The sequence below is a fragment of the Falco cherrug genome, chromosome 14 (genome assembly GCF_023634085.1).
Source record: "Falco cherrug isolate bFalChe1 chromosome 14, bFalChe1.pri, whole genome shotgun sequence".
Lineage (NCBI taxonomy): Eukaryota > Metazoa > Chordata > Aves > Falconiformes > Falconidae > Falco > Falco cherrug.
This window is the reverse complement of record NC_073710.1, coordinates 11,095,942-11,110,056: the sequence shown is the minus strand read 5'-3', so window position 1 is coordinate 11,110,056 and position 14,115 is coordinate 11,095,942. Positions and strand designations below refer to the sequence as shown.

The window sequence follows — 14,115 nt, the reverse complement described above, 5'->3', positions numbered from 1 at the left end:
TGACTTGTCAGGGGAATTTTTAATAAAATCGCTTGTTCTCAAGATTTCAGATGTCCTTTCTCATACACAGCTCCTAGAAAGTGTCAGTGCTCTGAAAAGTGATCAATTCATGCAGCTTTAATTATAGATGTGTAAGATTCCAATTGATTAGAAAAGCTGCTTTTCTGATTACATCCTTTAAATTCAAGTGTGGGACCGTTTTGCAAGTAAATCAGTACCAGGGCGGCTGGTGTCACAGGCACCTTCCCTGCTCCCTGCCAGGAGGGGACTTCAGCTCGTTTTGTTCAGTTACAGACACAGCAATACCTTGGAGCTTGCAGCTGCCCTGACGCTGACGCCACGGACCAAAGAACCAATAACCTCCACAGAATGCCTCTAATGACAGCACTGTTTAATGACAGCTCAGGATCATAAGAAAATCAGGCAGGAGCTTGCACTGTTGGTGTCTGCGTGGAAGAAACGCTGTCTTCACTGGGGGTATTCTGGTTTACACTCTTGTCACGCTCTTGGAACGTGGGCTGTATTCATTTTAAGTATTGACTTTCTACTAGCGGCCACAGTGAAAGATTAGAAGAGTTGTAGAACATCGAAAGACTTCTTGAGTATCTCAAAATCAGCTCAGCTAAAAAAATGACTGTCAAAAAGTTGCCACGTGTGAAAATCTGTGGGACGCGTTCTGTTAATTGGGATGGGGCAGGGAGGAAGAGGTAAATACACATCTCAAATGCAGTGATTCAGCTTGAAGGGTGTAGCTACACAGCACAGTGCGGGGTGTAGACCTCCATGTAGACCAGTTTCAGTCCCAAGGTCATATCTATGTGCTGCCTACAGAACTGCAGTCTGCCATGTAGATACTCTGTAAGAGATTCTGCTCTCTTTAATTCACTGCACTCTTAGTTTATGCTTGTAGCCAATGGTTTGAGGTCTTACTATAAGCTGTTGTCAATTTCTCTAGAGTTGGTAACACAGTGGTACACAAGTTGCTATTTACATAACGTTCAGTATCTGATGGTGAAGTTTTACAACTGTCAGTGTGTAAAATGTACCTAGGCATGTAAGAAAAATGTTTTAATTCATGGATGCTAAGGCAAAGTGTGCCTGCTTAGGGTTTTACTTCCTAGTAAAATGTACAAAAGTAATTTCCTCTTCAGTCTCCTGTCTTCTTGTGCTTCGTTTCTATGTCATTGCAGTACTGTCAACACGTTATTTATGTGCTGTATACACTCTCTTACAAAATTCAACTCGATACAGTGAGGTGTCTGAACACCACTTGGGTCATGCAGTTCTTGTACTTTAAAGGGTATTTTAAAATGCTCTTTAAAGGCCTTTTCTTCTGTCTTTGATGCTCACTTGTAACTACATTGAAGAGTGCAAAAATCAAACATTTGCTGAGAAACGCAGAACTACAGCCTTGCTGGCTCCGGCTGCGAGCCAGGGCTCCAGCGCTTGTGTACAGCAGCTGCTGCCTAAGCCAGCCTGCAGCACTCCTGGATGTAAACGTTGTATTTTTTTCTGACCGATGTTCTGTTTTGCCCCTGTGTGTTTACACAGCTCTGTTCAGCGCTGTATTCTTGTGGGCTCGCTGGAAGACTCGCAGAGGTCTGCACGGAGGAGTTCACCACGTATCTGCGCATCATGAGGATTTGGAGGACGTCAGAGAAAATATCCTCAACTACAATGAAGAAGGAGGTGGGGAACAAGATGAAGTAAGGATTGTTGTGTTGTGTTACGCTTAAGAGGGGGCTGCTGGCTCACCGTGCTGATGAAAACGTATTTTATGCTTTTCCATTATAGCTGAGGCCCTTAGTCTTTGTTCTGCCGACTCATTACTGCAGTTGGTAGATGAATTATTTGCAAGGTTATGTACACAAGGGGGTGTGCTTCTGAAGTGGAGATAACTGCTAATCGATTTTTAATTTGTCTTAAAGCAAATGATCCTGTGTGCCTATTTTAAAGTGCTGGTAGAGTGAGTTTAGCAGTAAAGACCTAGTAGCTGATGTGTTTGGTTTCATGGCTCAGGAGATGGCGAGGTTCTCAGTGGAAATTACTGCTGTAGCACCGAGGGCTTGAAAGAACCTGATGTGACCTGCTCTTTAGGGGCAGTCTCTTTCTGGAGACTGTTCATAACAGCAGGTATTCCGGCTCGACTTGCTAAGAAAGCAAGGCACTGTGTTCCTCTTAAGCCCCAAAGCACATGGTGGTTGTGGAATAACACTTCTGCATTGCTGTTTTGGGGAGAAATACACTGGTGAACACAAACTGTGTTCATACTTCCAGTAGACCAGATTATACTCAGAACATACAGTGTCAACATTTCTGCTAGCTGTTTTAAGGATTTCTACATGTCAGTGTAAGATGGAACTTTGAAACAAAACTGCAGATGCTCTAGAGGGGTAATTTAAATAGACTGTTTGCTGACCCACAGATGTTTGCCATGTTTAAAAAAGGTAAGGAACTGCATTGCCACCTTTGGAACTGGCCATTTCACAGATTCAGAAGGTGCTGTGACTCTGTAGAGGTAATACTAAGCAGGGCACTGCTGTGATGGGGCACAAGAAGATAGTGATCTAAAAAAAAAAAAATGTTAAATGTGACCTGTCCCAAATATCCTCAAGAATTTTTAGTTACAGTGATTTACAAGGCCACCTGAGAAAATACTCTTTCTTGTAGAGTACCCTTAATTTCTTGATGAATTAGTGTGACCATAATAAATAGAGGGACATTTTCCACGTGATAATGTAGACAGCTATATGCATAAATCCTGTTTTCCTTAACCAAATTAACTTCCTCTGCCATACTTGGCAATTTTACACCCAGAAATTTTACAGATTGAGGAAATCCACAGTTACTGTATGACATGTTTAATTACTTTGGGAGAGTTCTTAAAATACACTCCTTATTTTAAGCAGTGGAATCAAATTAGCAACTTCTGGTGATCTTCATCTGAGGCAATTACTCTGTCTTGAAGAAATGCTGCTTGGAGTGGAGCCTCTGTGGGTTCTGTATACTGTTCCTTAGTTATTCAAATTTTACAGTTGCTGGGATTGCAGCTAAAACTTCGCAGTATCTTTTTGAGTACCTAATTATTTGTCTAGATTAAAAAAAAATAATAAAAAAAGAACAAAGTACCCAGAATTACAATACCTTCATTGTATTCTCATGTTACCTTAACAAAAGGATCATGAAGGCGCTTGGACAAGTTTTGTCTTTGTAATGTTAGCGGAGGGTATGATTATGGGTACAAGAGGCTGTCTTACTAGGGAGTTTCCGCACATGAAATAAATAAAACTGTATCCCTCAGAGAAATGAGGAACCCATAGGAATTTTAGCAGATCAGTGTGCTACTGAGTATATACTTAACGCTGCTGAACACCGAATGTTGTTAAAAGCCAGCTTTGAAGCTAGAGGCAAGGATGGACTTGGCCTTGTAGGCTGCCAGCTAAGAATGGTATAGAATCAGAAGTCATCTGTCATTTTAAGGAACAACTAATAGCAGTAAAGGATAATTTTAACATCACCCAGTTCACTGAAGGGAGGATCATGAATCTGTATTTGGACAAACTCCTATTTAAATGTTGTACGATGAAAAGTTGCCGTGGTGTGCGGATCATGCTGGTAGCCATGCTGTTGTAAAATGCTCATAGTGGGATGGATGTACCCTGCGCTTATTTAGAACGTGCCTAAGGTAGGCAGCTGCCCTGCAGGTCTTGCATCGTTCCTCTCTAACGGTATTTCCATTCTCCCAGAGTCTGACTAAGCAGCTGCTCTGTGTTACAGTCCTGTCCCGCACTCTCGTCTTGCCACCTACGTGGCTTCCTGATTGCAGGTGGGTTTCTTTTTGAAGCAGTTTTCTGCCTCCCCATTGAAATTCAGCAACACTCACCAAGATTACTTGGGATGATCTCTCATCTCAATTGCACAGTTATGTGCAATTCAGCATGCAAGAGAATAAATGTCATCCTTCAGAAAGTGCTGACTTGGCGGCTCTGTCGTTGACGGCCGCTGTTAGAGGAATAGCCTGAGCAGTACCAGTGAGCGCTGTTTGCTGTCGTGGGCTGTCTCGCACAGCCTCTTTGGCCTGTCAGCCAGTGCAGAGGCACAACCTTGCGATGGCAGGAAGGTGAAGGCTGCGGTGGGACACCACTTCGTTCTTTCAGCTGCCATAAAGATTCTGATCAGTTAATGCAATTAACACGTCTGCTATCGTAGCTTTAGTGACAGAAGCTGCGCTTCAGGAGCTGTGGCACAGTGATCAGACAGCATGAACTGCTGCTGCACCACGAGGGAATATTTTTTTTTTTTTTTTTTTTTTTTTTGTAATAGGTAGTCACTTGGCTTTTACAGCCATGCCACTTCCATACAACAGCACTAGCTGTTATTCCACAGGCTGATAAAATTTTAACAGAATTCACAGCAGATGTTTGAACTACTAATGCAGAAAGTTCTCTTTTAACAAGCTATTTGTGAATATCCTTTCTCCCTGTTGTTGCCAGACTCGGTAGCAGTGTTTAACGATGATAAAATATTTAGATCTGAATTTCAGAACAAAAATTGGGGCATTTCTGTCATTTTTATTTAACTTCTAATACGAAATTAGACTTGATTTTGAACCTAACTGTAGTAGTGCCGGTGTTCCTCATGCATTCATGTCTACAAATACTTCCAAGGGTGAGTGCCATGAGGACGGGGCCAGGCTTCTTTCAGTGGCGCCCGGCGACAGGACAAGGCGCAATGGGCACAGACTGCAACACAAGAAGCTTCGTATGAATGCGAGGGAGAACCTCCTCACCTTGAGGGCACACAGCCCTGGCACAGGCTGCCCAGGGAGGCTGTGGGGGTCTCCATCTCCGGAGACATTCCAAACCCGCCTGGACCCAACCCTGCACAGCCCGCTCCGGGAGAACCTGCTTTAGCGGGGGGTGGGCTAGAGGAGCTCCAGAGGTCCCTTCCCACCCCGGCCACACCGTGATTCTTAGCTGCTCAGCGGGGTTTGACTTTCTTAGGCACACTGTAGGTGGCAGAGTTGGTTGAACAAGCCAACCCGTCACGTGTTCACACCAAACGGACTGCCTCAGGATGTACCTTCTTTATTTCCACTAGAACGTGAAATTTTGGGACCTACAAGGACCATTAATTTAACGTGAATGCTTTCTCACACCAGGATGCATACAACATGGCAGAACTGCAGGTGCCTATTCAAACCAGCCCAGCCTATTCTCTCTACAAGAAGAAAAAGAAACCACCAAAATGCAGCCGTGACTTTGGTGACGCGCCCCCAGGCACGCAGGAGCAGCCCGGACCACCAGCGCCTGCAGAAGCCTCTTTCGCTAGCGCAGACTTTGGTCAGTACCTGTCAGATGTTGTCAGAGACGCCGACCGTCACCTCCAGGCCGTACCCCAGGACTCGCTGCAGCTGTTCTGCACCGAGGGCGACAGCTCGGTTGCGAGCAGCCTGAGTACCCTCAGCTCTGCTGGGCCAGACGAGGGGGTGGTGTACGATGACATCAAAGCGTGGGGACCAAAGTTCGAGAAGCTGAGTGAACTGTACTCATGTGTAGGTGCAGAAGGCCTGTAGATTACCAGGCCAGCTTCACCGTTTCAGGAGCAAGGGTGCAGGACAGGTTTTCATGCTCGTTTTTCTTTCCCCTGTTATGGCAAGGCACTCAGATTCCCACTAACAAGCCACACTTTGCATCTAATTGCGAAATCCAGTAGTAGGACCTAACCTTGCAACATTCTGGTCATTTATATTTGGGGTTATGAACTTACTGGAAACAGTAAAGGGACAACTTGGGGTACATAGTCCTTCACACACAGTGTTTAAGAAATAGATTTTTTTTTTTGTTACTAAGCTAATAAAGGACTCCCTGCGAGATCCTGTGTACCTAAGCCAAGACGGTGCTCACAGTGTGAAGGAGGCATGCTGTGGGCACGCATTTCAGTAGGAGCTGTAGCAGTTATTTGGACAAAGCACATTGTCTTTTTCTTGTGGAAATGAAGTCCATGCTGTGTCACATCCATCTTGTTGCCCTGACTGAGCCTCAGTTAAAGCACCGGCTCGCTGAACGTGGTGCAGGTAGAGCCCATGGATCCAGGTAAAGGAATGAAGCAGCACGGATGGGGGTCTTTGAACTGTAGCTATACCTTAATGATATCACTTTTTGCTGTCACATAAACACAGGAACTGAATTTAGGCACAACACATCGTCAGCTGCTTGCAACTAAATACTTAACTGAAACCCCAGGTTTTCTATGAGACTAGTCTCAAAGGTCACTAGTTAGGAATTCCAGCAGCAAACACCACAGCTCACCGTAATTTCTCATTCCTAATGGGCTACTAAATTGAGCCTAAATGAAGGACCAGCCTGAACAACATCATTTGCATCTACAACGCCGCTCCTCGTGTTTTGCTAAACCGCCTTTCTCGTGTAAGAATTGAAAGAATTAGGTTTGAGGGGCTGGAGACTGACACTTTTAACAGCAGCACTAACCAACTGCAACTGCAGCCAAGCCATGCCTTGCCAGAAGGGGCTGACTGAGGATACAGAGGGATTTTCAGTGAAGAAAAAACCCAGCATCCCTTGGATGTTGTCAAAATACCTAGTGTTTTTAGGATGTCAGAAGACTGACGGTCTTCCCTGTATCAAAGAACTTCACCCAGCACTGGGACTTCTAAAACAAAACCCTGCCAAAAATCTAATAATTCCAAGATGGTGATTTTCCAAAACTCATGATTGATAGCACGTATCACACAGGCCTCCTTCGGGCACGTTTTAGTAGAAAATCACAATCAACTGGGGACAGAGAAACCCAGGGAAAAATCTAACAGTGGTTGCAGGGGGTGGAATACTATGCTTTAAATTATCACCCCCTTTTTCAGACCGTTTAATGTCCAGCTAGTATTCTGGATTTTGTTTTAGGTTTGACTATTTGGAAAAGAGAAGGCTACAAAAAAAATTTTTTTTCGAGACCATTTGTATATCTAAATGGAGTAAAGTGCAGCAAGAACAATCAACAGGTTTGATTCACAGATGGTGCATAGTCTATGATGATTTTGGTGCTTTAGTCTATGATTTTGTAATTTTACAAATTCTGTAAATTTACAAATACCTGTGACGAAACAGGCTAGAATATCCTGCAGTGTTCACAAAAGTCAGGTACGTCAGCTTCTGCATTTCATGATCGTAGCAGTTGCAAACAAGATATGGAAAATAAACTCAGCATATATTATGCACAGAAATCTATTCCTTCCCCAAACAGCAGTAATTTTGTCTGCATACCTCGTGTTCTTTCCATAACTATGGATATACTGTCATTTTGGCTGGTTTTGATTTAATTTAGCTTGTAAGCTCCTTGGGGCAAGGACTGTCTATTTGCCTGTGGAGTGTCATGTGTCTCCAAGGCACCGTATAAATAATAAATAAGGCTTCTATATATGTCTCTTCTTTGTATAAATTTAAGGTTGACTAAACTTGGACTGTTGAATTAGTTCTTTCTCAGCTTTGATCAGATGCTTCCACAGCTGTGCGCCACGCGTGGTGTTCGGGCTGCCAAGCTGAGGGAAGCAGCAGTCGCCTCTCGCTGATGTGTGGGCTCAAGCTCCAGTTCCACGCTCAGAACCCCCGTTGCCGTTTCCGAGCGTGGCCCAGCGCTGAGCTGGCTGGGGCCACAGGCGGTACTTGCCTCAGCCCGGGGCTCTTTGCCAGCTCTAGGAGGAAGCAATACTTTACAGTCAACAGAATTACTCGAGTTGTGTTACCCACAGCCATAGTCCCTGTTCTGAGATTTTAGGCACTGAGAAGCTGACGCGTGGGCTGCGCACTGTGATCCGTAACGTCCACTGTGTGCGACAGGACACGTGCACCAGTACGGACGGTAAGTGGTCAAAAGATCTCCAGGCTTGATGGGCGGGACAAACCACAGCTCAAAACACTCCAGTTATTTGCTGCCGCCTTCTTCCCCCGCCTGTGATCTTAGTTCATTCCCACGTGAAGCCCCAGCTGAGGTTTGCCACACAAGGCCATCGGCAGAGGAGCCAGCGGTGCTTTGCTCTGAGTGCCCCCGTTAAGCCAGTTACTGTGCACCTGGGAAAAACATCACTCACCTTCCCAGAATGTGACCGAACAGCCCCACTACAGAGTAGTCTGTGATACGGAGGGCTCGGCCCCATTTGGTGAAGCTCCTACTCCAGCCGCCAAGTGCCTGCCTGCTCACCAGGTGAGAGTAAAAGCACAGCGGTGGTGGGTGGCGGGGCTGTGCAGGCACAGCTGCGGGGCTGCTGCGGCTCCGGGGCGCCTACTGCCCTTCCCACAACCCGAACCTGCTGCTCTACTACCGCTTTTTCCCCTACTACAGCTATGGCGTTAATCTGTAAACAAACATAAATAACAACAAGCACAACCCCAGGGCTGCTGGTGTAACTGCGGGCAGCCGTACGTTTTACAGAATGTACAGTATCAAACCAAAGGTCAGAGAAGCATTTTGGAACTGCTATAGGAACTGGTGTAGATACAGTCCCAGTAACAGGACAGACTCGTTCCCAGCTGTCACGCCCTATTAAAACCTACTTTTTCTAGGGAGTACTGATTAGTTAATTTAATTTGCATGATGCTCTTTCAATTACTGTGCAATTTCTGAAATCCTGTCTTCAGTTGTTCTGCATTTACACGTACAAATACTTCAGTACCTCGACAAAAAACCCTCACCCCAGTATAGCACTGACATCACTCAAGGACAGGAACAGCTGGCTGGACAACAGAAAGCTTTGCAATGGGTGAGGGGAGAAGAAAAAACACTGAATAATAATACTAAAATAATCACTGGGTCCCTAGGTAGTGGGATTTTCTGTAATCTGGTACTTCTATTAATCTTCCATGTTCTTTACAGACTAAACATGTAGTAAGAACATTTTATTTAGTATAAAATATTTGTAAAGGTCTGAAATTTAAATAATCATGTGGATATTAGTATTTAATCTGTCTGCCTGTCAACTATGTTAATCTTTGTTTTTCCCCTTTTAAAATAACATTCCAAGTATATACCACGTAGCCAAGCCATAGGAAAGCCGATTGTCCTCAGGTCTGACCTACTGGCAAGGACCAGCAGCTTTAGAAGGGAACGCGTGGCTGTAAAAGGAGCAGGATTAGGTAAGCAAAAGTAAATTGAGCATTTTCTTAATTATAGAAATGCTAAAACCCATGGCCGTTTCTTGCGGATTTCAATAACTAGTTTGCACCACACGATCGGTAACTTGATGAACAAGGTTTTGAGGAACCTGGTTCTCTGGAACCCCAAATCCCCTCTATGCAAGCATACCATGTTATGACCACATTTCATTAATTAAACTAATTTAGAATTCCTGTCTGTACCTGATTAACACTGGTGACGAAACTCCCCAAAACCTCACTTTAAGAGCAATACTACACATGCAAAGATACGATGGCACTCGGGCACCACACACGAGAAAAAGCCGTGCTGGCCAGTTGTACGCATAGCTCTGCACACCCTGCTTCTCCCTGCTGCCACGAGCGCCCAGACTTAAAAGCTTACCTCTGTCAGGGCACCCTAATTCAAATAAAGCCCGTGATACACGTGATTTTCCTCTCCCAAAGAACACACGTTTCTTTTCATTGCGTTAAGAACACTAAAGCTTGAGCTACAATGCGGAAACAAGCAGATCCCCATCGGTCAAAGCAAATTACGTTTACCTAAACTGAGTAACCGCCTCAGTCCACTGACCTTGCTAGAGTTACAGGTTATTGGGTGGCCGGTACACATCACGGCTGGTACGCCTTTAATGTGCAACAGAGGAGTCCAGCAGGCTGTTAAAAACAACAGGTGATTCAGAAAGTCAGTGATGCGATGTAACAAGCTCCAGAAAAGTCAAAACTTCCTGCTGAGAAATACTTTGCTTTCCTCCATATGGACTGGAGCAAAGCCGATGCCCTGACTGCACCTTGCTCAATCCACCCCAACATAACAATAATCAAAAAAATGATCTTCAAATTCCACATTTTATTTAGTATACAATAAGTCATTACATCTCTTTACAACGTCTTATAAAATAACTGTTAGATTTCACCGGCAGAACACTGAAACAAGAAATGAAAATATACTTATGGATCTCAAAGGCTTTTCTCCCCTAAAACCACTCTGGCTACTTGATAACGTTTTGGCTCCGTCATCTAAGAAACCCCAATTCATACCACAGTTCCACTAACAACGTGCAGCTCGGAAGTCCTTGCGGACAACAGGTAACGCGCACAAGAAGCCACGACGGTGCCGTTCCCATTGGCACTTGTAAGACTTCGGTACAGGCATTGCCAGGAGGGTTGTTCTGGGGCAGGTCACAGTTAGTACAGGGCCAACGGGCCGGCGCTGCCACAGCAACCCCTCGGGAATAAGGTGCATCAGGGTGACGTAGGTCATTTCAAAAAAATTGCACATTTTAAATGCAGTGAATACAGACCACAACGAGACGTGGGAAGTTGAGAAAATGGGTATTAGGCAAGTAAACCGCCACCTACCTCTGAGAAACCTCAGGCTCTGACACCCACCTCCAGGAAGAGAACCGCAGCCCTTGCCACCACCAGCCCCACAGCCCCCTACCTCAGGCAGCACCTCCAGCGGCTCCAGCCCTCCCCAGCATCCTCGCCCCGGCGGGCAAGCCTTTAAATCAGGGACAGGGAGGCAGCTGCTCCCTCTCTCCCGGGGTTGTGTTGCCCTCCTTTGAGCTGGTAAGTGGTTTTGTTCCTTGGCGTTTTCTATTTCACTGTTTTACAGAGATTGGTCTTCTGAATGCTGCACTATGCAGTCACTGAAATACGCCCTTCGCTCAAGTATTAAACCTTTCTGATGCAGGAACTGTTGGAACGGTTTAGAAGTGCCACAAGCTACCTAGGCTTTAAAGACTGAACTGCAACAGTTAAAACCACCTCAAAACCACTCTGTATCTGATACTTGAAATTTCTGGTGTGCTACTCTGAGGGGTGTTTATGTTGGAAGGAGAAACTCTGTTACAGTGGTGGTTCTGGATCATGACCACCACTGGCTTTCACCTTCCCTAAGACCCAGGGTAGCTGGGAGTCCATTTTGTTTAAAAACAAAACAAAAAAATGTGCACTTAACAGTTTCTACAAAAAGGTTAAATTTCTCCTTGGCAATATCCATCAGAGATTGTATTTTTGAAAAAAGTCTATTTAAAAATAATTACCATTACAGTCCAGACTTCTTAAGTCTCAGCTGCTGCCACCTACAAGTAAATTCTGAAAATGCAAGGGTACCGCTGGAGCCTGGGATCTCATTTCAATCTGAGGAAAGTTACTGCACCTTTAAAGAAAGATACAACCACATCTTAAAATAAGACAATACAGCCTAGACATACTTTACCTCACGTGTGCTTGTTTTCAATTGCTGTAAGGCACTCATCGAGGAATTCACTGACCCATGCTTTCAGCAAGAACAGGCATGCATCATTACAGGCCTAATTAACGTTTTAATACTGATTAAAATGTTTTATTACTGTATTATGTTAAACTGCAGTGGTCTCCAACCTCATTAAGGGACACAGGCTAGAAATTACTCAGGAGTTTCAGCTGCTCAGTTTAACAGCCTAGCTACTGTCACCGTTTGATTTAAATACACTCTGATTAAAGCACACTTTCCTTTCCTGATAGCGTGAAAGTGCAGAAAGATGTTGAACATTGTTTAATGAGTATTTACTGAATATAAAATTGTTTGAGCATGTGACATAACCATCACCATCTTTTCAGTAATTTACCTTAGTACAACTGAAAAAGAAAAACCCTTAAATCACTTGGAATTGGAACACAGCTCAGTTGTGAAAGCTAATCTCATTACACATCTTGATTAAATTAAATGTGGAGTTTGCCATCAGTAGCGCTTTAAGCTTCCCATCATTAGAAATTAATTGCAGTGGTAATTATTAGAACTGAGTTATTTGCACAGGCCACAGACACTCTTATAGGTGTTCAAATGTTAATTCAACATTGGCCTAGAGGCACTTGATTATTACAGTTCTGTTCTTCGTAAGAAATGATCCCAGTGGATGTCTAATTACAGTTGGAGAGTGCTGTTAGACTTTCAATCAGATTTAATCTCTTAATTTCAATATAAAACCAAAGCAGTGCTAAAACCCAGCAAAAGTCACGTGTCATTTACATAGCATTTAGAAAGTCAATACAATTCATGAAGTTCTAGCCGGTAAAAAGACAGAGGGTACAAACAAATCACAAAATTCTCAGGGTTGAGACCCGTCTTCACTTGAACTTCCAAGCCAACTTAAAACAACTGTAGTCTTTTTTCTTTTTTTTTTTTTTTTAGGATAAAGAACAAGGACACAATGATTTTGTGCTAAAATATATAGCTTAGTGTCTAAACTAATGTAAAGCAAAGCTCTAATACCTGAATGCATTTTAAATACCTAAGTTTCCTGCCGAATTTAGAGATTAATTTTTCTGTTGTAAGGGTTGGCAGTGTTCAATTTTGGTATCCTACTGGAATTCACACGGGGAGAAAAAGGGTCCCCTGCAGGTGTAGAAAGCAAATACAGAAAACAGTGTTGTCAGAATCCAAGCTGAGAAAATTGTTTTTTTGTTTGTTCTGAGCACTTTATGAGGCTACAAACATGCAACATGTATCAAGCATGCTCCAACTTTTATTCTCATTAGAAATACATAACACTCCATCATTAAATGCTTAATGTTATAAAAAGTACGTTTCTGCATCACTAAAAGTGCTGGACAATGATTAAAGTTTCACTCTTTAAACGCGTTTCCTGATTCTGCACTCACTGATTCTGCACTCACACTCACGAGCTTGGAAACTCATATCCACATACGTTCCCAAAGAATTCAAAAAGGAGGCACTGAAAGAGCACAAGGATCTGTCTGAGAGGATCAGGCTGTAAGACAAAACAATTTTTGTGACTCTTTTCAGGATTCACAGAGATAATGCATACTCAGTATAGGAGCAGCATGGCCTGCTTCCATTGAATTTGTATCATTTTATAGTAAAAACCCAAACTGCTGAGCAGAACTTTATAGGCTAGCTCTTCTGCAGTGGTTGTGCAGGCTGCTCATTTTGTGTGTCTTCCCATCAGTTAATACTCAGGATATAATTGTTTTCCTGTTTTCAGAAGGTCAGACTTTATTATCAAAATGGCCCCTGCTAGCATTTATTTATGAATCTATGAAAATTTTGGCAACATCAAGAACGTTATCAAAACTAAACTGTCTAAAAAAAAATCACAGTAATTAAACAAGAAACCATCAATGCAAAATGTCTTACAAATGTAACATGTTTGTAAACTTCTGCATTTTCTAATGTGGGTCCTAGCATTAAAATAGTGAACTTGAAGCCACGGTTGGCAATGTTATTTATGCTTAGCAAGTTTGTAAACGTGGAATGTTTTGTTTTGAAACACTCTAGTGAAGTGTATGGTATAAGAAGGCAGGTTTTTTTTAATTTCCTCACAGAAGCGAGGATACAACGAAGGTTTCAAATCGGGTTCGTTCTCTCCCAAACCATCCATGATCTGCAATGAAATGGAACAGATTTGTGAAGTATCTTTAGCCAGTTCACAGTTACAGGCAATAACAAGAAGCTAAAAACAACCTCAGGAATACATTCAGAGGGTCAGGTGGGCCAGATTTGTTAAAAGCGACTGTATGAAACAAGTGGGAGGCAGAAAATAACATTAAACCAGTAAGATTTATAGTATTGTCTCTATTATGGATAAAACCAATTTGGCAGTGGTACGTATGGGCTTTGGGTTAGCCCCAGAAATGCTTGAAAACTCCCGGCACAATGGAGTGATACAACTGTCTGCTGAAGCTATGAAGTGATTCACACTCTCGAAGAAGACACCATCTGTGTGTTGCTAACCTGAAGCTCATCATGAAGTGATACTTATTTTGCCCAGGCTGAATCCCTCCTTTTTTATTAACAATTACCCTTAAAAGCAAGCAGTGTTCACTGTGGTGATTTTGAGAATGTCTAAAGGCTCCATTAGATTTTACTTCCCACACTCATGATGAGTGGAAATAACCCAAGCTACTTCATCTCATAGTTTTACTTCAAAGAGAAGTTAAGCAA

The 14,115-nt window shown here is 43.3% G+C and overlaps 2 protein-coding genes and 1 long non-coding RNA gene across 7 annotated transcripts in view; 2 read left to right on the top strand and 1 right to left on the bottom strand.

Moving 5' to 3' along the window:
* Window positions 1-7,079, top strand: part of LOC102054988 (neural-cadherin-like) — a 66,240-nt gene extending 59,161 nt beyond the window's left edge. Inside the window, exons 32-33 of one of the 2 annotated variants that reach the window (XM_055726605.1) lie at window positions 1,552-1,706; window positions 5,162-7,079. In XM_055726605.1, the coding sequence (XP_055582580.1) occupies window positions 1,552-1,706; window positions 5,162-5,575 (569 nt within the window). In that variant the 3' untranslated portion in view covers window positions 5,576-7,079. The remainder of the gene's footprint in view (window positions 1-1,551; window positions 1,707-5,161) is intronic. The other variant, XM_055726606.1, reaches the window with a different exon arrangement.
* Window positions 7,080-7,107: 28 nt separating this feature from the next.
* On the top strand, window positions 7,108-12,337 carry LOC129737347 (uncharacterized). The gene is made up of 2 exons (XR_008735102.1): window positions 7,108-7,875; window positions 7,978-12,337. It is a non-coding gene; the product is annotated as an uncharacterized LOC129737347 (long non-coding RNA).
* DPY19L3 (dpy-19 like C-mannosyltransferase 3) overlaps window positions 9,995-14,115 on the bottom strand; it is a 37,557-nt gene continuing 33,436 nt past the window's right edge. For all 4 annotated transcript variants that reach the window (XM_055726604.1, XM_055726603.1, XM_005444618.4 and 1 more), the window contains one exon: window positions 9,995-13,555. In XM_055726604.1, the coding sequence (XP_055582579.1) occupies window positions 13,394-13,555 (162 nt within the window). In that variant the 3' untranslated portion in view covers window positions 9,995-13,393. The remainder of the gene's footprint in view (window positions 13,556-14,115) is intronic.